The following is a 26901-nucleotide window of genomic DNA, read 5'->3' as shown; positions in this document are numbered from 1 at the left end:
GCCTTTCCTATGAGTGGCAATTGCCTGCTCAGCCCTCCCACATGTGGCTGCCTGTGCCCCTCTCTATCAAATGATTCACTGCAACGTGGTGTAAAAACTCTTCCGGGTTCCAGATCCCATTTCCTGCGCTGGGCAAACACAGGGAACAGCGGGAGCTGCGAGGGGAGAGGGAGCTGAGAGAGAAGCAGTGGCAGCTGCCGACCCCTCTACTCGCACAGGCACAGAATCCCCCCTCTGTCCTGATTGGGGTCAGGAGCCTCCCCCCACCTGCTGGAGGAAGCAGCAGCAGCAGCCACACGCAGGGATCCATACACACAACTTGCAGCCCAGAGCGGGCACCTCAGCGGGCTCACCATGAAGGTCCTGCTGCTCTCCGTGCTTGCCTGCCTGCTCTTATATAATCCAGCCCTCGGGATCCCCGTGGAGAAGCGAGAAATGGAACATTCCACCGCCGCTACCAATGTGCGCAACAGCACCGCGGAAATCCCCGCACCCCGGGATAACTCCACCGCTAAGGTGTCCCGCTTTAATGTCATAGAGAGGTACATGCCCACCATCAAGAACGTCTTCATCTTCGTGTGCGGCCTGAGCACCTTCCTCATCGTGTGCCTGGTCATCAAGATCTTCAGGTACCCGTCTCCCCCATACCAAGCCTGCCATGCTACTTCCACAGCCTATTCCTTACAGGTGGTCTCTACCCAAAAAACTTGGGGATTATCATTCCAAGCAACTTTGCTAAGTACAACAGTTCAATGTGCTGTATGGCTTTACAGTTACTTGTAATTGCAATTGTAAGCAGTGTTTGTTCATCCCTTTCTCTACATCCCTCTTGTAATTGCTGCAAAAATCAGGTCTCCTCCAGGTCTGTTAATCAGCTGCAAGTCAGGAGTCAGAACCAGTAATGCAGAGGATAAAATTAGCCAGCAAGTTACTGCTTTTAGTAGCTATTACATTTGCACATAACTGTTGAATGTATTGGATTGTTGCTTTAGAACAGTGATCCCCAACCTTTCTTACTCGTGAGCCACAGTCAAATGTAAAAAGACTTGGAGAGCAACACAAGCATCATAGAGGTTCATGGAGGTGCCAAATAAGGGCTAAGATTGGCTATTAGGCAGCCTCTATGCACAATATCAGCTTACAGGGGGCTTTATTTGGTAGTAAATCTTGTTATTATTCAACCAAAACTTGCCCCCAAGTCAGGAATTCAAAAATAACTACCAGGTTTGGGGGCACTGAGAGCAACACCCAAGGGGTTGGGGAGCAACATGTTGCCCCCGAGCCACTGGTTGGGGATCACTGCTTTAGAATGACCATTTTTTATTATCTATCTTTGAGCTGACACCTCTTTTTTTAACACATACAATCCAGGTAGGAGTGTGTCCTGGTCCCTGCAGCTTGCATCCTGGAATACTTTTCTAGTATATGGCTACTTTTAGGGTGTACACTTCACCCACTGACTGTCACTGCTTACTTGTACCTTATGCATGTCTGTTGGGGTAGTTGTTGTTGCAAATGTGATATATTTAAGTGGAGATTTTAGCACGTGCAGAAGGGGCAAGTACCAAGACCAATTCAGTAGTCTGCTGTGAAAGCAAAATAAGCCATAATGAGCTGTAGTGAACAGTGCAGTGTGCCTAAGGCTCTACTCATTTACAGCCATTTCTGATTGTGGCTGAGCATTTAGTTGATTAAGTCGAGTTTCCAGTAAAGCAAGTCAGGGCGTGCAGTCAGCCTCAGTCACTTGCATAACTACTGTAAATCTTTTATTGAGTGATAAAATTAATTTTCAAAGCCAGTGCTGGAACTATGTTTTAGTAATGCTTGAGTTGTGTAATGTATGCAGTGGCTATCTTTGCTGTAGGTATTGTGGCCTGCAGATCCTGGTATGTTTTGCCCATGAGTTAGCTGGTGGGGAAATAATGTAACATATGGAGTGTCAAATTAACATAAGCAAGAACTGTTTGGATCTCTGTGTAGAACCAATTCTACAGAAAGTCCTTTGCAAGCAATCGCCTGTAAGATGATGTCATGATAATGATGATGCAATATCACATATAATTTTATAAAAATATATTGTGCTTTGGATCATTACAGCCGGAGGTGTGTGTGCTAAGAGGGGGCGTGCAGTTGCATTTTGTTTTTCCTGGTGCATCCTGGTATATTTCCTGGTCTCCTTTATATCTATATGTCTTTGCTTCTTGGCACAAATAGTGGCGGTTACCATTTATGGCTTTGATTGTTTGTTTTTCTTTTTAAACAAAGAAAAAGTCAGAATAAAGTAAGACATACTTGTTTAGGATCTTTGGATTTTTTATTAATACCAAGGAAACATTAATTGACTGGGGGTGGGGTGCCAATGTGATATGATATTATAGACACCACTGGTGAATTATCTTTTAGTATGAAGAGTGCTATTCTGAAGCAATTTGCATTTGGTCTTAATGTTTTATTATTTGTGGTTTTTAAACTATTTTAGCTTTATATTCAGCAGCTCTCCAGTTTCTACAGGATTTTAGCAGCTGTATGCTTCAAGTTACCCTAGCAAACACAGGTGGTGGTTTGAATGAGAAGTTGGAGTATAAATGTATCTGAAAAGAAAAATAAGTAATAAATAGTAGCAATAGCAAGGAAATAGTAGCCTCAAAGAGCAATAGTTTTTGGCTAAGTGACCCCATTTTGAAAGCTGTAAAGAGTCAGAAGAAATAACTCAAAAATGATAAAAAATAAATAAATAAAGAACAGTTGAAAAACTTCTAAGAACAGCCATCTCTCTTCATTAGAAACAAATTCCCAGGGTATCCCTAATGTGGGCTTAGACTGTGAAAATCTTAAGCATACAAAAGGAATGCCTTGGAAAGTCAGGTGGTTGGACAGGGGGGTGTCCAATATTTTGGCATCCCCCAGTGAATTAAGGTGTGCTGGCGAGACTTTTTTACAAACTATTTTGTTTGTATATTTGCAGAAATGTAAGTGCTTGTTAGCTGTGCTAGAGACAATAGAACATTTTAGTTTAGTTTAGTTATGTTTATGGCTGCTAGTATACTTTTTGACTTTGCCCCTTACCTGAACAGCCCCTTCCTGTTCATCTTCCAGTTTATCATGGGAAGAACTGCAGAACACAATGGCAAAATAATTCCAATAAGAAGGAAATCTTAAAACCAGGTTCCCTGGAATGCCATTGTGTATGTCTTAAATTTATTACAGTCACCCATCAGATGGAACTTGTAAAAGAGTAGACCTGTAGTTATGTCTACTGATTTATTGCAAATCGCAGGGCACTTAAAAGGGAACTACATTTATTCCTCAAGGGTCTATCTACTAAATGCAGACATAACAACTTAGACACTAAATTTACATATGCTAGGAAAATGTCCCCTGAACCCCCATGCACAGCTTTAATATGGTCACTCCCCCTATATGGAACATACTGTAGACCACAGTCATAGTTATAGTTAAAAAAAAAAATCTGGCAACAATTTAGATCTGTTGATACATTTTCCTTTTTTAACCAAAACCTGTTTTGCAGGTCCCTTGAATAAGATAACCCATTAGAGAGTTTTTTTTTTTTTAACCCATTGAACCCAAGCCCACTTTCCTTTTTATTATTCTTGCTGCCAAGCTAATCACTCATAGGGTCCTATGGTTCAGATTTGCTCAGTGTTGGTAAATGAATGGACTGTCCACCAAAGTAAGAGGCATACCTCCAGTATGCGGCCACTGATTGAGTGTGTTAAAGTCAGTGGGTGAATTCAGTGGGCATATTGTATAAGACAGGTCTGCAGCTGTACGCCAGTGTGCGTGGCCTCCAACAGAAGTATGTAAACAAAAACAGGAATTAGTATAATTGTCATTTTAGAATTGCATTCTTGGTGTGTGTTCATTAACTGGATTACTGGTGTGCTGTGCAGCCTAAAGACTTGAAAATTCACTTACTTACTGAAAGATTGTATCTTTTTAAGGCTGCCAAGCATTGCTAGCAGATGTTGTTCAGGTTGGGTATCTACTCTGGCAATCATGTAGCATTAACAAGCATCCATGATAAAGTATTTCAAGCACATAAAGGGTTACAGACACCTTTTTAAAACCACAGGACCTAAAAATTCCTTTGACTTGCAAAGGAGAACCTCCTTAGGGCTCTGGTACACGGGGAGATTAGTCGCCCGCGGCAAAACTCCCTGCTCGAGGGCGACTAATCTCCCCGAGTTGCCTTCCCTCTGCCATCCCACCGGCGAACATGTAAGTCGCCGGTGGGATGGCAGACGCGGCGAGGCGAAATCGCGCCGCCGCGTCTGCCATCCCACCGGCGACTTACATGTTCGCCGGTGGGATGGCAGAGGGAAGGCAACTCGGGGAGATTAGTCGCCCGCGAGCAGGGAGTTTTGCCGCGGGCGACTAATCTCCCCGTGTACCAGAGCCCTTAGGTAGTAGAGTTGCTGCTTGATTGTATGGAGAAATATCTACAGCAACTTAAAGGGATACTGTCATGACTCTTATGGTATACTTTTTATTTCTAAATTACACTCTTTACATATATAATTCACTCTATCATTTAAAATGTTATTCTTGAACCAACAAATGTATTTTTTTTTTTAGTTGTAATATTGGTGTGCGCCATCTCAGTGCATTGTGCCTGAGTCTGAGCTTTCAGAAAGAGCCAGAGCTACACATAAGACTCTTATTACCTCTCTTACACCCATGTAACTAGAGGAGTCCCAAGTTGGACTTGAAATTCTTACTATTGAGCGCTATTCTGATATCTACTGGTAGCTGCTATCTTGCTACCTTCCCATTGTTCTGCTGATCGGCTGCTGGGAGGGGGGTGATATCACTCCAACTTGCAGCTCAGCAGTAAAGTGTGACTGAAGTTTATCAGAGCACAGGTCACATGGCTGTGGCACCCTGGGAAATTAAGTATATGGCTTCCCTTCTGTTAAGCAAAAAAAAATACAAACCACTGGAAAGTTAAATCAGTGTACCTGGAGATGTAGTAGCAGAGCGTAGTATCGTCTTAGCCATAGAACAAAACCAGGAATGATAGAGTAGGTGATAACTTTATTGGCTAACTAAGTAGATTAAAAATGTGAGTTTTTGGGACTACTTAGGTCCCTGCTTCAGGCATGGTATACCATGCCTGAAGCAGGGTCCTAAGTTGTCCAGAAAGCTCACATTTTTTTAGTCTACCTAGTTAGCCAGTAAAAGGTATCACTTACCCTACAGCCCTCTAATGTCCCTTGACACTTGATTAAGGCTAGTGCATACATTTAATTGTTCACCAGCGTTATCATTTTAATGTTACATCCCTCTGAAATGTTCCAGTTGCAGGCTGCATCACGGCATCCTTGCCATCCAGGTGGTTTAGTTGTTTTCCATAAACTGCCTTTTAAGAGCTCATATACCCTGGTTTAGTTGATTTGCTTGAGTGTTATTTGTAACAGAGTGAAACAGGAGATTAACCCATTTACACCACAGTTCTGTATGCTGAAGCTGCCAGCTGTGGCATCTGCACTTTAGGTAATGTAACTGAGTTTATGTATGTTACAGTTAGTTACAGTTTTGAATATGAATGGAAAGAATAACTTCTGCCTGTTCAATTCAAAAGGAAAATTGTGTGTTTGTGCTTCTGCCAGTTATTTGTATTTCCTTTCCTTGACCTGTAGCCACATGGAAAAATCAAGCCAAGAACAAGTCTGCCTGTTTTTAGGTGATTATGCACCATATTGACAATTCCAATCTTGAATCGGATAGATCCTTTCTGGGTCTTTTGTTATATCATCCTGAAGTGGGGCATTTTAGATTTTTGAGGTGTTCATGTCTTTACCTGTTTACTCAATTTCTGTGTTAGCCAAAGACTGTTTTCCACATATATAGTTCTGTTGAATTAATGACCCTACAGTAGGTAGTAGATAGTGTCCAGAATAGGAAATAACCAATCACCTCAAATTTAGACAGGAACCCCTTTTTCTTGTTAAGCCACTTAATGAGCCAGCCCCACAGACCTGAACTTTTTCTTCTAAAGGGGATTGCACACCCTATTAAGAGTAGCATTTCTTTTCCATGGACCATAAAGCAGGAAGGTACAGAATGTAAGAATGTGTTATGTCAATAGGAAATGCCTTTTTTGACTGTGGCATTTTCCATAGACTTCAGCAACAACCCTGAGCGTCAGACTTAAAGCAGAAAAGGGATATGTCATCATATGCTGTGTCATGCCCCCCTAGGATGGATCTTTCCTTTTGCTGCTCATGTTGCATGTAAGAGCCTGTTATATTCTCTCAAGGGGCCTACAATTGGGTTTGTGCTGACAGAGCTTGCTTTATGCCCACCATCTTTCTAGGATGCTTGAACGTGTAACCACAATGGTTTCTGTACTACATTGCCCTTATTTGCTTTCTAAGGCTAAAATTGCATTCACACCAGGCTTTGCAGAGTTTTGTGATGCAGTGTTTATTTGAAAAGTAACAGCTTTAAAATACCTTGGTAATGTCACTGTTAGTGGAATATTGCCCATCTGCATTTACAAGTGACAGATGGCAAGGGTGTGATTCTAGCTACTGGCTTTAGAACACAAGTAAGAATTGAACACATTTTCTTGCTCTTACTCTTTTTCTTGTAAAAGACCTGCCATCATTAGCTTTAGCGGGGAAACACAGCAATTTCTTCTCTAGATGGGTTGACATGATACCTGTTGGGAAGAACAAGAATACCATCGTCACCATTGCAGTTCTATTAAAGTGATTGGTTTGTGATTCCTTTGGAACCCATCTATGATATGTGCCCACTTATAAATCCCCCAGAACCTTATAGGGGAAGGCACCGTGTAAAGGGCGGAAGAATTATAGACCGCGAGGACTGACTTTAAGTTGGCATTTGTTGATTTGTGATAGGTTGATAGAAGTTGATTCCTTTTGTCTCCATACTTTGTGCCAGTCACTGTGAGCTTTCCACAAATGTTAGATGTGGTATCCCAAAGGCTCAGCTACTAAATGTTTCAGTTGCTGACATTCTCTTACCATTTTCCACAGGAGTAGCAGTAATAGCTAGGGGCTGGAGCAGAAAGTACTAAGCCAACACTAATGCCAGAAAATACTGTAGGTATATTAGTGTTTTATTCTGTGAAAATTCAAATCTAATCTAATGCTTTTTTTATGACAGTATGTTCTTTAAATAGTACAGACTGGAGGAAATCATGTGGTGCTGTATGCTGCTGTTTTTCATTTAAATCTGGGCACGGCAATAAGAGTAGTGCAAGTGTGTCAGTTATTTTATGCTATGGGAAGTGTCCCTCTCTCTCTGTTTAAAACAAGGCTGTCTAATCCTTTGCATGCTGGGAAATTGTTGCTGTTCCGCAGCTGGGTTCACGCATGTTGGACAGTCGTTCTGAAACATGTGCTTTCGTTTAAGAGCATCGCCTATTTTAGCCTTTGTATCCCTTTTAATAGATTTCCTTTAATACCAAACAGACGCACATAACTTATTGAAGCCTTTCTTCCCCCCCCTTTGGCTTCACATGCTTTTCCTATGCCAGGTCTGCAATTGCTAAAAAATATATATATATAATTGTTCTGTTGATGATTCCGGTTTGGTTTCTGTAGCATGGCAAGCATATTGTGCAAGACGGCCAAGTTTATGTGAGAGGAACCGCTTTATTTATTGCTGCGCTTTCCTTCAAGACAATTTGTAATTGTTGTGACGTCAGAGTCCAGGAGGCCCCTCTCCAGCATCTTGTATAGATTTGATCTACACAGCAACATCATGGATTACTTAAAGCAAAGGACAACAGCAGAGCCTCAGGAATGAGCCCCTCCTGATTTTGCAGCCCCCCCCCCCCCCTTTCATTACAAGTTTCTTATCTAAACACATGCTGGATTAATTCAGCAGATGGCCTCGTAGCAGCAAAGTTTAATTCTCCACCATTGTCATTTCAGGATTTAATCATAGTGCTGTTTGTATTGGGATTCCCAAGGTCCCACTGCCACCGCTAATTAAATTATGAACCCAGCAAAGTTAAGGGGTTTGCCAAGGCAGCAGCAAATTTTAGATTGCAGTTTGACCTCAGAATGGGTTTATTGAGCTCCCGTGTGGGTTAGTTTCAGCCTGAACTACTGTACAACCTAAATGTTATGAACATATTTATCAGCACTTACACTAAGAATTTCCAGTGAGCTTTTTTCACATTGCGGACCTCGTGAAAACTGCAGTGCTATTTAGCATGATATGTTGTATACAAGAAAACTAAAGCCCTGTAGGGACTTGGGGTTTAATTAGATTTATGGAATAGAGCCACTATGCAGGTGCCAGTGTCTGGGAGCCCCATGCCAGCCTTCCTGTTCTGCCAATGACAGCTTGGTCCTCCTTTCTAGCGGGGCAGTGCTTGTGCAAAAAGCACATGTAATGTAATGTAATGCCATCATTTGGCCTCAAATTGTCCCCTTTTGTGCAAAATCCTTAAACATCCTTGCTGGACTGGTTCATTTGTGACCCTTTAGTTTTAGGTGATGGGCTTCCCTATCAGCTGGGCTGATTTGCTAACAGAGTATATGGAGGGGGGAGAGTTTGTTTACCCTGAAGTCAGATGTTCATTTTGATTATTGGATATGACACACACTGTGCTGAATAGTGAATCTTTGATCTGATGCTTGCTGCTTTCTAAAGCTGGCCATACACGCACCGATAATATCGTATGAAACCTTGTTTTGTATGATATTCGTGTGTGTATGGCAAGTTGGCGAGTCGACCGATATCGCAGGAGGCTGCTGTTATCGGTCGACTCACCGATCGGGCGGGTTAAAAGATTTTGATCGGGCGCCTGAGCAAAATCTGCCTTCAGGACTGAATCGGCAGAAGGAGGTAGAAATCCCATTGTTTCTTCCTCCTCCTCTGCTGTTTCAGCCCTGAACGTTAGTGGCGGATTGAACGATCTTTCGTGTGACCATCGGCACGAAGATCGAAAATTGCCACGTGTGGCCACCTTTAAAGCTGCCAATACACATTCAGATTTTCCGAAGATCGTTCGGATATCGGTTGTACATTTAGGGCTCTGGCACACAGGGAAATTAGTCGCCCGCGACAAAACTCCATGTTCGAGTTGTCATGACCCGCCATCCCACCGGCGAACATGTAAGTCGCCGGCGGGATGGCGGGTCATGGCAACTCGGGGAGATTAGTCGCCCGTGACAAGGGAGATTTGTCGCGGGCGACTAATCGCCCCGTGTGCCAGAGCCCTTAAATGCAATGATCTAAAAATAACATTCAGACTCAAATTGTAGGATAACACCCTAAAAATGCAAATCAGAGAATGTTCTGAACCTGAAATAGTTGGCAGACACCAATCGTGCGAAAGTGACTTCCATTGTAGGACCCCCAAGGATATTGCGCGATACACAATACATGTGCAGATTTTTTCAGACCAAAATTTTCTAACCTAGCCTAGCGCCATGGTGTGAAAATTATCGAGATGATGATTCTGAGCCCACTCACGGTCCGAAAATCGTACTAAACTAGGTTTGCTTTGCCAGCTTAAGTTAAACACATCAATACTTTCTTACTAGCTAAACCTACAGAACTAAACCCACAGAGGGGTTTAGGAGCATAGATGCAGGAATGGGGTACCAGGAATTATTTGGAAGCTCTCCACTTATTATACAGCCCAAGTCTAAACAGAACTTACCCTGACATATCTTTTATTGGCAAGCTCTTATTGCTACGTTTTGTCTCTCAGTATTTGCAGGGCTTCCTCTGATAATCCCCTGATTTACTACGTGCATCTTCCTCTTTTGCCTATGATAATCATGCCTAAGTCTTATTTATATTGTATTGATGAGTATTTTCTGTTTAATGTGTGTAGAAAGCATGCCTCAGCTCTGGTCATCAGAACAATAGAAAACCAATTTATATTCAGTAACATTTTCTGCACTTTTCATAACCCTGGTAAATTGGGCCCACGTAGTCACCATGTTGGAAGTTATTAAATTAAATGGCACTGTTGGCACAGGTCACTCAATATAAGCTGTAAAAGCAGCGGTTAGCTGTTCCCTCTAAAATATTGAAAACAGAAAAAAACATGGGCACTCAAATCACAATTCAAAGGTGGTAAAATTCCTTTATTTGTGCTCATTAACTCTACTGGTGACAACAGTGTAAGATCTGAATGAAACATCTTGCCTGTACCTTCTATGCGCAGACCAAAAGCTTGCAGGCCACTGGCTAGCTAACCTTTGGACATTTAAACATTGAAGGCAAATGGTATAAGGACAAATAAGCTGCATTTGTTGATGGCCCGTGAGCTAGCTGAACTTCAATAATTATCAATTTAAGGATAAATATAAAAATGCCTTCATTTGTGCTCATTACACTGGTATAACCCCAACCACTTAATAGAACATGACCAAGGTATCAGATTAAACATTGCATGTATAAATACTCAAATCTTTTTTTTCAAATCACCACATAAAATACATTGCAGTCCAATTGTTATTCAGACAGTCCTGGGGAAGAGGCAGAATAGGAACAGTAATCTCAGATTAAATGTTATTAAAGTTCAGCTAGCTCATGGGGCATCAGCAAATGCAGCTCATTCGCCCTTATAATGCCCATAGATTAGCAAGGCAGTGGCCTGCAAGCTTTAAGGTATGTACATAGGCTTGGAGGTATGGGAATATTGTTTCATAAAGGAATTTTACTGCTTTGAAAGTGTCTATCCTCTGATAACTTGGACCTTATTTTCTTTTTTAGTATATTTGGAAGATAGGTCAGTCTGATTTTTAATGAAATCACTTATCAAAAAGCATGACAGTGTGCTACAGTGGTGTGAAAAACTATTTGCCCCCTTCCTGATTTCTTATTCTTTTGCATGTTTGTCACACAAAATGTTTCTGATCATCAAACACATTTAACTATTAGTCAAAGATAACACAAGTGAACACAAAATGCAGTTTTAAAATGAAGGTTTACGTTATTAAGGGAGAAAAAAACCTCCAAATCTACATGGCCCTGTGTGAAAAAGTGATTGCCCCCTTGCTAAAAAATAACTTAACTGTGGTTTATCAATTTCAATTTTCAATTTCAATATCAATTTGTGTAGTCACCTCCAGGCCTGATTACTGCCACACCTGTTTCAATCAAGAAATCACTTAAATAGGAGCTACCTGACACAGAGAACTAGACCAAAAGCACCTCAAAAGCTAGACATCATGCCAAGATCCAAAGAAATTCAGGAACAAATGAGAACAAAAGTAATTGAGATCTATCAGTCTGGTAAAGGTTATAAAGCCATTTCTAAAGCTTTGGGACTCCAGCGAACCACAGTGAGAGCCATTATCCACAAATGGCAAAAACATGGAACAGTGGTGAACCTTCCCAGGAGTGGCCGGCCGACCAAAATTACCCCAAGAGCGCAGAGACAACTCATCCGAGAGGCCACAAAAGACCCCAGGACAACATCTAAAGAACTGCAGGCCTCACTTGCCTCAATTAAGGTCAGTGTTCACGACTCCACCATAAGAAAGAGACTGGGCAAAAACGGCCTGCATGGCAGATTTCCAAGGCGCAAACCACTTTTAAGCAAAAAGAACATTATGGCTCGTCTCAATTTTGCTAAAAAACATCTCAATGATTGCCAAGACTTTTGAGAAAATACCTTGTGGACCGACGAGACAAAAGTTGAACTTTTTGGAAGGTGCGTGTCCCGTTACATCTGGCGTAAAAGTAACACAGCATTTCAGAAAAAGAACATCATACCAACAGTAAAATATGGTGGTGGTAGTGTGATGGTCTGGGGTTGTTTTGCTGCTTCAGGACCTGGAAGGCTTGCTGTGATAGATGGAACCATGAATTCTACTGTCTACCAAAAAATCCTGTAGGAGAATGTCCGGCCATCTGTTCGTCAACTCAAGCTGAAGCGATCTTGGGTGCTGCAGCAGGACAATGACCCAAAACACACCAGCAAATCCACCTCTGAATGGCTGAAGAAAAACAAAATGAAGACTTTGGAGTGGCCTAGTCAAAGTCCTGACCTGAATCCTATTGAGATGTTGTGGCATGACCTTAAAAAGGCGGTTCATGCTAGAAAACCCTCAAATAACGCTGAATTACAACAATTCTACAAAGATGAGTGGGGCAAAATTCCTCCAGAGCGCTGTAAAAGACTCGTTGCAAGTTATCGCAAACGCTTGATTGCAGTTATTGCTGCTAAGGGTGGCCCAACCAGTTATTAGGTTCAGGGGGCAATTACTTTTTCACACAGGGCCATGTAGGTTTGGATTTTTTTTCTCCCTAAATAATAAAAACCCTCATTTAAAAACTGCATTTTGTGTTCACTTGTGTTATCTTTGACTAATAGTTAAATGTGTTTGATGAGCAGAAACATTTAAGTGTGACAAACATGCAAAAGAATAAGAAATCAGGAAGGGGGCAAATAGTTTTTCACACCACTGTATGTATCATCATTGCTAATGGAGAAGCTGGACCTTCTTTTCTGACGCTAGCATTCATCATTCCTGTTAGCTTTATATTTTCCTTGGGTTTATAAAGATTTAATTTCATTAAATCATAGCACTTTTACCCAGTACATGGGATTTAGATAGACCCCAATAGATTGTGAGCAGAGAAATTGAGTAGCTGTACTAAAGAAAAGCAGCCGTTTCCCTCCAGCTCTAGTCCCAAGAGCACAGAGAGAGCAGTATGCAGAGTGACATTTCATTGGAGATTCTGTCGGCAGATTCAGTCAACCATTAGGCTGCCGGCACAGCTGAAACCCTTTTTACAACATCTAAAAAATAGAATATTATAGTAAATTACAAATGTGCTTAGCAGTGCACTCTGAGCAAGGTTAGTGTAATGTTAATCTTGGCTTTAGATTTAAAATGTGTTTTCTTTAACTATGCAGACCTGTGTGTCCTATTTCAAAGTCGGATATACTGGATAATATTCAGTTTCTGTATGTGCTGTTCTATACATTGATTGAACCTTTGCGTCCCAGACCCTGTTAATCTCATTACATGCAAGGGGTACTTTTATCACTGCTGTCTATATAGGGATCATTTACGAACATTGGTGCTCAATAGCACAGGTAAAGTTGCCCATAGTAACCAATAGCAGATTGGATGTGTCTATCAGTTAGAGAATGAAAGCTATGAGCTGAATGGTTTCTATGGGCAACTGCGGTTTAGCTTCTTAAATTATTAAAATACTAAATGAAAGGAAAAGTTACTTTACAAGACCTTTAGTGGATTGTGCCTCTTGCCAAATGTAATCTGGGTCACACTGAAGATACTTATATCATTTGATACATTATTCTGTTGCTAGCTTTGGTGAACAACATGTGGTCCATGTCTGCAGTATATTGCAGCTTGAATGTGGCAGTTAATGTCACATCAAACCAATCCAAGCTGGCCATCATACCCTGCTTGTACCCAGGCGTTACTCTCTATTTCCAGCCACTTCTCAAAAAAGACATGACAAAACAGACTTGTGCAGATACTTTATTTGGTTTTATTGTGCCAACATACCGTATATACTCGAGTATAAGCCGATCCGAATATAAGCCGAGGTACCTAATTTTACCTAAGAAAACTGTAAAAACGTATTGACTTGAGTATAAGCCTAGGATGGGAAATGAAGCAGCTACTGCTAAGTTTCAATACTCAACTTGATTGGTATCAACAATGTGTTCAATTTTAAATTAAGTAATTAATAATAATTAACAATATTCACCTGTATTGGCAATGCTGATCACATGATATGGATACACTTGATCAGTATTGCTAATACTGGTAAATACTGTACTTACGGTACCTGCTAATTATAGGTAATTATTGATTGATTGAAGTTAAATACACATAAGTTTAACTTCAATCAATTTTGATTAACTATAATTAGGATCTATGTATGCGATACCGTGCCAGGTCCCTGCGTGTATACCACGTTCGTTCATATGTAAAGTTCTTTAGGTGTCTGACACAAAGATTGCAAAGGGAGGCTTATAAAAGGAGCCAGTTTATTCACAAACACCACCTTATCGAGTTCCTCTGTGCACACAGCGCAGTACCTCTGCTCGCACAGGACTCTCATTTTACAAGTGGACTATCGGCAAAGTGAAGGAGAGGGGGGGGCGCGTGACATCACTTCCGCCCAGGCGCGCTGAAGAGCGCACTATTAGAGGGCCTGGCAGAAGCAGGAAGTGTACAGGGGCTGGGACGATCGCCGGCACTGGCTTTTGCAGGTGAGACTCGAGTATAAGCCGAGCCTGACTTTTTTAGCACATTTTTGGTTCTGAAAAACTCTGCTTATACTCGAGTATATACGGTACTCAACACATTTTGGGGTTTGACCAGTTTATCAAGTTTACTTGACTGTGGATTGGCCTTGTTATGTCAGTGCAACATCCGACTGGTTTTTGTTTATACTGGAGAGCACTCAGAGGGAAGCATTAAAGCTCTGGGGGTTAAGCATTCTGGTTGTGGTACGGCAACTGCAGTTATTATTTTACATATGAGGAGAATTTGTGGAATGATGCAAGTCTGACCATGAGAATTAAAAATAGGTGGACTATTTAATTTTATAATACCACCATTGAGAAATATCAACTGTTGCTTAACCTGAGAATGAAGTGAAAGTCATCCAGACTACTACTGCTACTCACGTTCCTTTTAATTTTTTGGCGCATGATTATATTTAAAAAAAAAACAAACATTTTTTTAGTTTAGACTAAATTAATAATTACATACAGGTTATTGTCATTGTAGAAGCTGCAACTTAGGTAAAAGTGGCCCATGGTGTAAACAATGTGCCAGAGGAACATGTACCACTGGTTTAAACTGAAGGGTCCATTATATTCAGCTGAACTAATATTTCTAGCTTTTGCCCCCTTGTGTGCTGGCCTGTATGGGTCAGTATATATATCGATGCCCCAAAAAAATCTTATACAAGTGAATAGAAAGTTGAGAGGTTTCCCTCTAGTGGACTGTGGCAGGAACTTTTTTTCTACTTTACTTGCTTCCTTGTCTGTTTTGACCTTCAGAGAAAGCATTTATCAACATGTTATGTTTTACAGATATTATTGGTTCCATTTATGTGAAGTATTTAATTCCTTATACCTATGGGGTGGATTCAAGACTGAAATGAAAGAGAACTTTATAGAAAATTGAGTGTAGATGACCATATGTTATCTCATCCTTTTATATTTTAAACCTAGTACATGGAAATATTGACTGCAACTGGTTTAGAACAGGAAGGTTGAAGCCCTTAAACAGTCTTTGCATTATTCATTATAACTCTAACTCATTTATAAATACCTGTGTAGCTTGGGATACAGGAGAACAGCAGTAATGGTTGTGCATTCTGTGTGCTCTTTGTAAGACTTATTTCACCTTAGTGAAGCTTCTCTGAAAACAGTGGTAATTCACCCTATGCTTGATTTTGTTCTTTAGTTGGCCTCAGCACAGAATGGGGTGGCATTCCTTTAAGCAGTGAATTTCAATGCTTTCCTGGCAGGCATTCCAGAATATAGCTGGCAGTCAGCATAAAGTTTGTTTTGTAGGAAATGTAGTAGGAAATGAGGGAAGAAGTAAAAACACTTTTTCAAGACCTGGTTGGGGGAGTACAAGCAACACATGCCAATTCATCTGATGCTTAAAATAGTCTCAAGGCATAACTGGCACAATAGAATACTGTCCCTAGAATCTTTATTTTTACATGTGAGCGTATATTTATGTATATGTGTGTGTGCCTGCTGGCGCATGATGCTTTAACAGATTGCCATGAAAAGTTTTCTATGGTTAGGACTTGAACAAAACACCCTGAAGTTTTAACAGAGGCTCCTTTCTCCCCTGCTGCTTGGAAGGCATGTCATAAACATCAATTCAGGTTCAGTTTGCTGCTAATAAAAACAAGATGTGTTTACGTCTGTCATAGGGATTGCACATGTTAACATAAGGGGTTCTTATGTATATAATAAAAAATGCTTTGCCTTGAGGAACTGGTCATAATTTTCCGGAAGTATTCTGACGTTCCTATTTCATAATTTATATTTTCTGTTGGAATGATTAGTTAATGGTGAAAAACAATAGTCCAGCTCCTTTCTCCCTATGTGATATTTGCATTGGGATGGCAGGTGTTTGTGAAGAGACAAGTATGGTAGTACTTCTGTAGTTCCCTGGCCCTGGGGAAGTTTTTTGGGTCACAGTGTAATGCAACCCTTTCACTCGCTTTGTTCCATTGTGAAGTGGTGAATTCTGGGACTTGAAGTCCCTCAACTTTCCATAGTGCATGGTGCACTGATTTTTGTGGGAAAGGAGAGGGACTCCATGTTTCAGAATCCATTCAGTGTTATAAGTTATAGGTAGGGGATTGATTCACTATTTGAGCCTGAAGCTAGCCATACACGGAAAGATGAGGCTCATTTGATGAGGTCACCAAACAGTATTGTATTGGGGTGTCTGGGGCCACCAGGACTGCCACACTGGGGACCCTGTCTAGCTGTTAAGTCAGAGCTGCCTCCACCCGCTGTTCACCCCCCTGCGTTCTTTTATTTATATTTGCACCTGATGGGGGGGGGAGAGCGGCCAAAAGTCAGGGATTGGGTCGGCAGGGCCTACAAGGATTTCCTGGTGTCCCCCTGTCGCCAAATGAATGGATCTTTCCCTGATATGCCCACCTTGATGAAATTCAGATATTGGTCGGACAGGCCTGTCTGAGGGCCCCATTCCCAGAGCGATGAGCTGCTGACTCAGCTTTTTTTCACCCTGTGTAAAAAAAAAAAAAAAAACCTTACCTTCTCCTTAAAGATCCGTTTTACCTAAAGAGTGACCCTATAATTTTACACTGCATCTGAAACTTTCCTATAATGCACACTCACTCCAGCTGTATATTGATGGTATAAAAATGATGTGCTCTATCCTAATATGCAGTGACAACATATTTTTTGTTCAGAAAGCAAGTAATATGTATTTTAAGACATCTTTAATGGATGTTGATATTCATAAATATGTATGTGGGCTCTTTCTTTGCATGAATGCTTGTTGGCGTAGACTGACTGGTTACATTATAGACTTCCTGAATCTAGGCTGTGGCAAGGTTCAGTATGGAAATTAACTTTATCATGAAGGCTGTAATTCTTTGAACCATGCAGTAATCGATTTAGAATATCATCTCTGGTGTGCACTTACACAAAGTCTAGCAGTTATCAAGTTATATAATCATGGATGTCCAACCTGTGGTCCTCCAGCTTCCGCTGAACACAGTTACCCAGCACCCAACAAAAGCTGGTTGTTGGTATTGTTGAGAATTGTAGTTCAGTCCCTGATGAAGATACATCTACTGGTCATTGTGTAGGCATTCAACCCTGCCATTGGACTTTTCCATGTTTTGCTGTGTTACGACTTGGAATTACGGTTGCTTTTTACTGGGATTTTTACCAACATATAAACTGAATAAAAGAGCAGTAGCCGTAAAGTTGGACTGCCTAAAGCTTGTGGTATTCCACAAATAACTCATTGAGATTTTCATTCAGGGTTGAAACGGTCACAGATAGTGTATTTTTATGTCTTGTGCATATGAATCCCACGGTTATATGTTAGGTTTTTTTTTTTTTTAAGCATGATTTTCCTGTTAAAAGGGCCAAGGCAAACTTAAGACTTCTGCCTTTGAAATTTGGCCCAAGCTGATTTCCGGCGTTCATGACGTGTGCCTCAGAAGTTTTACATTTCTTGCTGTTTTTCTAGTCGGGGAGATGGACAACAGACTGTCACGAACAGGGTCCATAATATTTAATCCATTTACCCCAGAGGAATGTTTTTATGAGGTGATTTACCCTGGCGCAGTGACTACCTAACACTTGCTTAAATAGTCAGGCATGTTTATGACATCATTTGAACTAGCTGGAAAAAGGCACCAAACCTGCACTTTTTTTTTTTTTTTTATATACTCCGTTCTGTGAAGCTTGATCTTCCCATCCTTACAGGCTAGTAAACAAATAAAAACCTTTTTATGAGCTTTTTCTGTTGCACAATTTATTGATGTTTCTTCCAGGTTATGCAGTGTAATATTTTTATTTTAGTTATACCAGATTATTTCTTCCTACCAAATCCTTTCCACTGTATGCATTAGTTCCACTTGAGAGAGGACTTTGTTTCCTTAGAGTAATATAAAATGGATGTCACTGCTGTGCCATGGTTGGGCCTTCATGTCTGTGGTAGTATACAGTGGATATAAAAAGTCTACACACCCCTGATAAAATGTCAGGTTCCTGTGCTGTACAAAAATGAGACAAAGATAAATCATTTCAGAACTTTTTCCACCTTTAATGTGACCTATAAAATGTACCACTCAATTGAAAAACAAACTGAAATCTTTTAGGTGGAGGGAAGAAAACCTTTAAATACCTTTTATACAGGTACGGGATCCATTATCCACAAAACCCATTATCCAGAAAGCTCAGAATTATGGGATGGCCATTTTAATTAAATTACATTTTTTAAAAATGATTTCCTTTTTCTCTGTATTGGTAAAACTGTACCTTGTACTTGATCCCAACTAAGATATAAGTAATCCTTATTAAAGGCAAATTCTATTGGGTTTAATTAATGCTTAAATAATTTTTACCAGCCTTAAATTATAGAGATCCAGATTACGGAAATGTCCCACTCCCTAACAGTCTGGATAATAGGTCTTATACCTGTGTCTCTTTCTCCATGACTTAAGCTTTGTAAAACATAGCTAGTCTTTCTCAGCACAGTTATAAGGTGCCTGAGACCTCTGTCGTTCTGGTTGGATCAGTTCATAATGTCAGTAGATGGAGCTGCAGGCCCTAAAGCGACTATATTCTTGGCATAGTGACCCATAAAGCACCTTATTTGCCCAGTTTGGGAGGGTGTAGTAAAAACTTTCTCCTGCCAATATTTAATGTTCTTTTACAAGGGTTCTTTTTGTTCCTGGTCCTCTGCAGAGGCTTGCTGTTAAGAATGTTACATGCAAGAACAATGAGATTAAATTAAAATGTAAGTTTATCAAACATATCAAAACAATAACATTGCAGCTGTTGATATAACTTCTATATAGAGATTTTGACTCTATGCCCTTTGCAATCTTTGTTGTAGTGTTAGCTCTAGAATGAGACAGATGGCCCCCATTAAATATCTTGAAATGTTGTACTATAGGAGAAAAAATTCCAAGCCTGCAGTTAGATTTTTCCTTGAATTTGTTTTTAAGTCATTTCATGTAATCTTGGATATCCTGCTGTTCTGAGAAATTCCCCAGCCCTTTGAAAGGTGTTTATGTATCTGCCAACAGAGCCTCCTGCATTATTTTTGCTGCTCTCCATATGAGCATTCCTAAATTGAAAATGGCTTTTCCTGTATAGGTAAAGCGAGCCATACACGCACAGATATTGTCATGTATGGTCACCTTAAGGAATGGTTTCTCTAACTGGCTTTGACTTAAAAGAACTGCCAATGTCGGCGTTGTATTGATCAGTTGTATGCTTATCCCCTTATAAGTGTGAGATCAATAAAGTAAATTGACATCTTCATTTGAATTTATTTTGTTTTCTGTCTTCTGTCTTGTTTGACAGATAGAAGGCGCATGTTAACAATCATATGTAAAAAACTGTGTGCCTTTTAGAAGAAGCAAATAGTTAGACGGTAAATATATACATACACTCTGGAATTCACCATAAAACAATTGGTTAAGGTTTTGGTTGATGTTTCAGTCTTATACAGATATGTGAAAACCAGAACCACAAATGTGATACCCCAATAGTGGGGATCAGGCACAATCAATTATATCAATTATGTCAATGCATATGCATGCTTCATAAATATGATTCTTGTTTTGCAGTTCTTTTTGCAATCTTTACATAACAAATACTTTTTTCCTCCCCACCCTATAGGTCTGGAAAAAGAATACGAAAGACTCGGAAATATGACATAATTACGACTCCTGCTGAACGGGTAGAAATGGCACCTCTAAATGATGACAACTATGAGGATGAAGATGCAACAGTATTTGACATAAAATACAGATACAGGTACTGTGCAGCCTTCGTTTATAGTCCTTAACATTGTAATTTTGCCTGGATTCCTCAAATCCTATTTCTTAAAGAGGGACTATCATATTATATAGAGCTTTTGTTCTAGGGGGGAAGCTTCTATATTTTGTTCCATTGCTCTATGAATTTTAATAGTGGAACACCTGATGTTTCACATGACAGAAGAGGTATAGACCACTGAGAAACTTTCTATATAGTGTTAAGTATGGTACCAAAAGTAGCACAGGTATGGGATCCCTTATCCGGAAAACCGTTATCCAGAAAGTTGTGAATTTTGGCCATCTCCCATTGACTCCATTATAAGCAAATAATTCTAATTTTTAAAAATGATTCCCTTTTTCTCTGTAATAATAAAACAGTACCTTGTATTTGATCCCAACTAAGATATAATTAATCATTTTTGGAGACAAAACAAGCCTATTGGGTTTATTCAGTATTTAAATGATTTTTAGCACACTTAAGTTATGGAGATCCAAATTATGGAAAGATCCCTTATCCAGAAAACTCCAGGTCCCGAGCATTCTGGATAACAGGTCCCATACCTGTACATATTAGTAGCTGGTTTAGTTGTAGTGACAGTACAAGCTTGGCAATGTCTGTATCAGATGCAAGTTTCTGCTGCAACTGCATTCCAGCCAGGTCTAGTATATATATTCTCTCATTCAGGTTATTCTCAAAAAGTTCAACTTTAACAAATGGCTGCAGGTAGTTAAGAGCTAATTTTCATATTACTTACTCTTCAGACAAACACAGTCATTCTGTAGTATATAAAATAACATATCCACCTTTATTAAAGTATTCATTTCCTGTAATCACAGGCACATCTAACAGAATGAAACAGGCACTGCTTATTCCATTTTAAGAGGCACGCTCAAAGAGCTGAGTAAAGCAGTGTTTAGCATATTATCAGCAAGATGCAGTTTAATGAGAGGAGCTTATCTCATGGTTTATTTAATGAAAACACCATTGAAGTCTGCAATTCACCTGAAAGTTGTTTTTCTCATTATATTAAATTAAGCCTTATATCTTTTTTACCTACCAGCACATACACTTGGTACTAGCAGTTTATTTTTCTTTTTTTGTTTCATCTTGTATAGAGCTACTAATTCTGTATGGCACAGTGAGTCCTAGTTAGATTTTAATTGTGCTTGTAAGGAAAATTCACATGTTATAAATGGGTACCTCTAGTAAATAAAAGTGCCCAAAATCTGAAGGGATTGCTCTGTTATCCCTATATATTTATATGTAAACTGCAAGGAATAACATGATGCTATCATGTAACCAGGCCTTCACGTGCAACAAGGCATCTTTTTGGACCACAGGGACGAACATGTCAAGAGAGAGAGTAGTACAGGTATCGGACCCCTTATCCGGAAACCCGTTATCCAGAAAGCTCCGAATTACGGAAAGCCCGTCTCCCATAGACTCCATTTTAATCAAATAATTCAGAATTTTAAAATTGATTTCCTTTTTCTATGTAGAAATAAAACAGTACCTTGTAACTGATCCCAACTAAGATATAAATAATCCTTATTGGATGCAAAACAATCCTATTGGGTTTAATTAATGTTTTATTGATTTTTTAGTAGACTTAAGGTATTGAGATCCAAATTACGGAAAGACCCCTTATCCGGAATGCCCTTGGTCCCGAGCATTCTGGATAATGGGTCCTATACCTGTACTTGCCTTGAATAACACTGAGAAAAGGAAACTTTATTGAGATATATTTGCAAGACTATACTGTGTGAGGTGTTTAAGTGGTTTTGTCTCCCTCTGCGCTCCTGGCAGGTAGTTTTTAAGTCAGGCTTTGTATGTGTTATTTAAAGCACATAAAATAGTTTAAACAATGAAACTTAATATGTTCCAGAGACGCTTGATTTATTGAATGTATACAATACAATACATTTATAGACCAGTGTATGCTTTGCTGAAATAATTCAGAGGCTCATTAACCCCCATAGTCCCAAAATAGTACATATCAATTATGGCTTCTGAGTTGTCCAACAGATTAAAAATATGTTTGTACACCGCTGGGGAGAAAGGTAGAAATGCCCTGAAGGTATAGTTACAGAAATAAGAATACAGTGTTTATCCATAAACAATTCACCATTCTTTTGGTTCATAAAACCTGTATTTGATAAATATACCTCCTAAGCATCATATACAAAGATAGGCCGCTTATATCACAGTAGTCTGTTGCTGGTATCTGTATTTATTGGTGATTTTTTCTTTATCTATCTTAGGCCCCAACTCCTTCGTTGAAATCTCCATTTGCAGCTCTGTCACAGCAAGCAGGGGTGCTTACCAACCTTGAGTAAACTGTGTTCATTTAATAGGCAGATATTTGAACAAAGGAACTCCCAAACTTACCATTCATTTTGGTTTAATGGCAGTTACTTAGCACCACATAGTCTATAATAGTGTTAAATTGTGTTTATTTAGTATTATTATAGCCTTTGTAGTGAGTGGTGGTCTGGGAAGTCTAAGAAGATTGTGGAATTCTTGGTTCAAAGCCTTTGCCTAAATTTGGTAGGAGATTGAGGTGCTGGCTTTGATAAAGATGCCAAATACTGCTTGAAACATTGTTTTCCTTCATGTGAAAATAAAGACTTTTTAATTTTTTTTACAACCGAGTTAGGCCTATAACCAATTTTTGCTGGCTTTGATAGACATAGCCTGCAGACTAGTATCTGCAGTGGCCACACAACTTGGGCATATACATCCAGATATTTGACTATATTTCTTTCTTAAAGGCTAGTTCTGAAAAGATAGCTATTATGAAATGTTTTTCCCACTAGTAAGGTAAAGAACAACACAGAATTGGCATTAAATCAATTTCTTGATGAACTAAACTAAAAATTATTTTATTAAAGGGAGTCTGTCATGATTTTATGGTGTTGTTTTATTAGTAAATTACACTGTGTATCTAGTAGAATTAAGTCTAAAACAACTGGACTTTTCCGATTTTTTTCTTTGAAAACGTTTCACCACTCAACCGAGTGGCTTCTTCATTTCAAAAGACTCGTAGGGAATTCCCTGGCATTTAAACCCTTGAGCATCCAATCATAATGGTTCCTTTGAACTTATCCAGTTAGGTGTTGGCATGAAACTGACAGGTGTAAGAAGGTATGATCCAGTCACAATGGTACTATGATTCTCATTGATGCAGGTGTTAATCCTTCAAGGGTTTAAATGCTGGGGAATTCCCTACCAGTCATTTGAACTGAAGAAGCCACTCGGATGAGTGGTGAAACATTTTCAAGAAAAAAAGGCCAGTTGTTTTAGACTTAATTTTACTAGATACTGTCATGACGTGGATGAATGAGAATCTACATAGACATGCACTGTGTATATTGAAAATCATCCTACCATTTAAAATGTTCTTGAACCAAGAAATTTAATTTTTTAATTTTTTTTTTTAGTTGTAATATTGGTGTGAAGGCCGACATCTCTGGTCATTTTGCCTGATCCTGAGTTTTCAAAAAAAAAAAAAGCCAGTGCTACACAATAAAACTGCTTTCAGATAAGCTATTATTTCTCCTACTCAGTGTAACTGTAGGAGTCATAGCTGGACTTGGGTGTTTTACTATTGAGTGCTTATACAGTTAGGTCCATAAATATTTGGACAGAGACAACTTTTTTCTAATTTTGGTTCCGTACAATACCACAATGAATTATAAATGAAACTCCTATTAAAATTCTTAATTTAATTAAATACCTTTTTGCCTAGCAGGTAAATGGATCTTCTTACACCTGGTCGCCAAAAATAAAAAAAATGACACTGAAGCCAAATATCTGAAGTGGAGTATTCTTTTCTCATCTCCAAAGACGAAATACCAAACAACTCATATCTACGTGCAGCATGGTGTGCCAAGAAACAAGATAGCATAATCTGCATCCAGCACCTATTGGTTTATCGTAATAAAAGCCCTGAGGCCTTCACAGTCAAAAGAGAGAATTATGAGCCTCCGAAAGAATCCCTATTTCAGACTTTTATTTTTTCACATGCCAAGGAGGGATTGCGGCTTGTGTAAAGACATTACGTGACTACTTTAATTACAGGAAACCGTCCACTTTGTAAAACAAAATCAATAAGCCTTCAGGTAAAACTTCAATCAGTTCGTTTTTTTTTTTTTCTCCCCTTTCATGTAATAATTAATTAAGCCTCCCACACCATGGTCTACAGTCATCTGCTGTGACTTAAATCCTTAACATTGGCTAAACAAACTCACGAAGATAACATCCAGATGACACAAGCTCACCAATTAAAAAATTCCTCCGAAAATAGAACACGCAAATTGAAAGTTTTTACATGGATTAACCTGTTGGTGAATCTCAATCCGCTTTTTTTTTTCTTATTATCAGACCGCTTCATCATCATTTGTTTTACTGTGTATATAAATTAAGGTTTTCTCTGGTTTTATATTCACAAGGTGATGTGGGATGGAAGTTGATGTTGCAATTATTTGATGGTGAATACAATAATAATAATGCACTTTCCTGAAAAAATTAGCTTTTGATGAAAGGAGAATATACTGTAACTAGTATAGTTTTGAGAAATGTGCCTAGGTATCCTGTATGCACCTACGGTATACTGAGAAAGAGAAGCCTTTGTGCAAAAAGGATCTAGAACGTGGCTTAGACATTTGTTATTTTCCAGGAACCACTAGGTTTGTCTCAGAGGGGCTGCTGGACATTCTCTTGATTGTAGAATTTTTTATGGGGGGGGGGGGGGGCAAAAAGCTTATGTGTTTTTTCAAATACTTTGGTGTGTTGGGAATGCTTAGCTCCCATTTTCCCTGGGCCCTGCTCACTTTTCAGATCTGTGAGCCAGATCCTAATTTGTTATATGTAAAAACATATAGAATCCCTTACTTTTTGTGGGGGCATAAGCTGGGATGAATTGACAATAGATTTGATACAAACTTTGATAGGTTCCTCAGTTGGTTATACAAAGAAGATTGTGACCTTACTTCACCCTCAGTATGGGTCTGTATTAAAATTATTTCACAATTTATCCTTTGGTGTAACCAATGTTGAATTTGACCCTGAAAACCTTTCCTTGCTGTCTAGTTGAAAGTCCGGTCCCTGCATTGTTGACCTACAAGTCTAACTTGCTGATACTATATTTCAACATCTGTCATTCTAGTGTTTTACAGTTTTGAAAGGCTAGTGTGGTCTGCTTTGCAACAATCTGTAATAGGGAAGTATATGGGAAAGCCCAGTGTGCAGAGCTGTGCTGCAGTCTGCAACCCTGCTTTGGTATATAGTCTGGTATATGGTCAATATTCCTATCCCACTGCATACTGTTGCACATAAAGCAATGACCAGATATAGGTAGTGGTGTTCAGCAGCCTTGCTGTATAGATAAACTCTTGGGGGGCATATTTATTAAAGTGTGTAAGGCAACATCACAGGTGATGTTGCCCATATCAACCACGAACGTTCAGTTCTCATTGCTGATTGGTTGCTATGGGCAACATCACCAGTGATGTTGGCTTATATACTGTAATAAATATTCCAATTGGTCTTGTTAAAGCCCGCAGAATATCACTCACTTTGGACATTTGCACTTTTCCCATAGATGCATCTTTAAATAAACCTTTTAAATGAAAATATGACCAAACATACCCCATTAAATACAGCAGTGATATTTTAGCAGTAAAATTTGATTTCCAGGCACTAGCCATCTGAGCAACCCAAGGGACAGGAAGATTAATTGGCTCAGCCTTAGAAGCTGACAGTTTGTGTGCTCTCTTCCATATAACAGATACTGTCCTTCCCTGTGGAAAAATCTGTTTATAGAACTGGGTTGTTATCCAAGGCATTGTGCTTACGGGAGCAGAGAGTTCCTTCCTTTACTCCTCTGGATTATTGCCTGCAGGAGTTGGGCCTGTTCCGCTTTCTAGTGGGTGGGCTGTAATGCACAACACAGGTGGCTCCATATTCATCTGCAAACCTTAGTGCCCCAGGCAAAATCTCCATCCATTAAATGTCTGCTATTTGTAAAGGGGAAATATAGCTCAGATACAAATTGCTACTGTATGTAGGCATGAAACGTCAAGTTGTAGAACTCCATCCAACTAAAGTGACCCTTCCCTGGCCGATCTCAGTAAGTTAACTAACTAATTGGCCTGTGGTTCCCCTTTATTTCCTCATCTGCCAGTGCATCATGAACAGGCCAACATGGTATGCCAGCAGATGACATTTTTAAACCTGCCCAAATGACAATCCAACCAGTCTCCCTGGTACATAAATATGGGAATATAATCATCAGCCCAACATACAAACACTGATATACTTTGAAAAAGGAAAATAAAGTATAGCCACTAAACTGGACCAACTAAATAATGCCTTATTTACAGACAAATATGCAGCTAGAACTATGAAAAGGGTTACCACCATCATCCTATGAAATACTGCCTAGCTCTATGGCTTCAGCAAAGCCAGGCAAGTGTGTTTTTAATAAGCATTCCATTTTAAAAGTGCTCCCTGGTACCACCTGCATAGGGGGACCTTGTACAAGTATGGAATCTATTATCCAGATGGCTTGGGATCTGGAGTTTACCGTTTCTGTAATTTGGAATCACCATAGCCTGTCTAGTTTGGCCACCAATATGGATTCATGCAGCTTAGTTACCATTAAGTACAAGGCACTGTTTTATTATTACAGAGAAAAAGGAATAATTAAAAACATTTATTATTTGGTGTCTGTGGGAGATGACCTTTCCATAATTTGAAGCTAGGGTTTCTGGATAAGGGATCACATACCCATTTAATATAGTTTAGCTATATTGCAAACTGCGGTAATACCTTTTCCCCCTGCGGCTGATGCTGAATTATCCCCAGTTTCCTTA

General features: G+C 39.5%; 1 protein-coding gene across 2 annotated transcripts; it reads left to right on the top strand.

Annotated features, from left to right (window-relative positions):
• Positions 1-26301, top strand: fam174b (family with sequence similarity 174 member B). Of its 2 annotated transcripts, none has more exons than XM_002933308.5 (3): positions 1-629; positions 19886-20023; positions 23775-26301. In XM_002933308.5, the coding sequence occupies exons 1-3, from the start codon at positions 355-357 to the stop codon at positions 23779-23781; spliced, it is 420 nt and encodes a 139-aa protein (XP_002933354.3). In that variant the 5' UTR covers positions 1-354; the 3' UTR covers positions 23782-26301. The 2 variants fall into 2 exon arrangements, with proteins under 2 accessions (XP_002933354.3, XP_004912715.2); XM_004912658.4 differs by having other exon boundaries at positions 2-629; positions 23778-26295.
• The last annotated feature ends 600 nt before the right edge of the window (positions 26302-26901 follow it).

Source organism: Xenopus tropicalis, chromosome 3 (genome assembly GCF_000004195.4).
Source record: "Xenopus tropicalis strain Nigerian chromosome 3, UCB_Xtro_10.0, whole genome shotgun sequence".
Taxonomy (NCBI): Eukaryota; Metazoa; Chordata; class Amphibia; order Anura; family Pipidae; genus Xenopus; species Xenopus tropicalis.
Note: the sequence above shows the minus strand (reverse complement) of the source record. Positions and strands in the feature narration are given on the sequence as shown.

Bases quoted from the DNA above. Each gene is read 5' to 3' on its own strand.
- fam174b (XM_002933308.5), top strand. From the start codon at position 355: ATGAAGGTCCTGCTGCTCTCCGTGCTTGCCTGCCTGCTCTTATATAAT. The intron at 630-19,885 runs GTACCCGTCTCC...CCCACCCTATAG, and splicing joins CTGGTCATCAAGATCTTCAG to GTCTGGAAAAAGAATACGAA.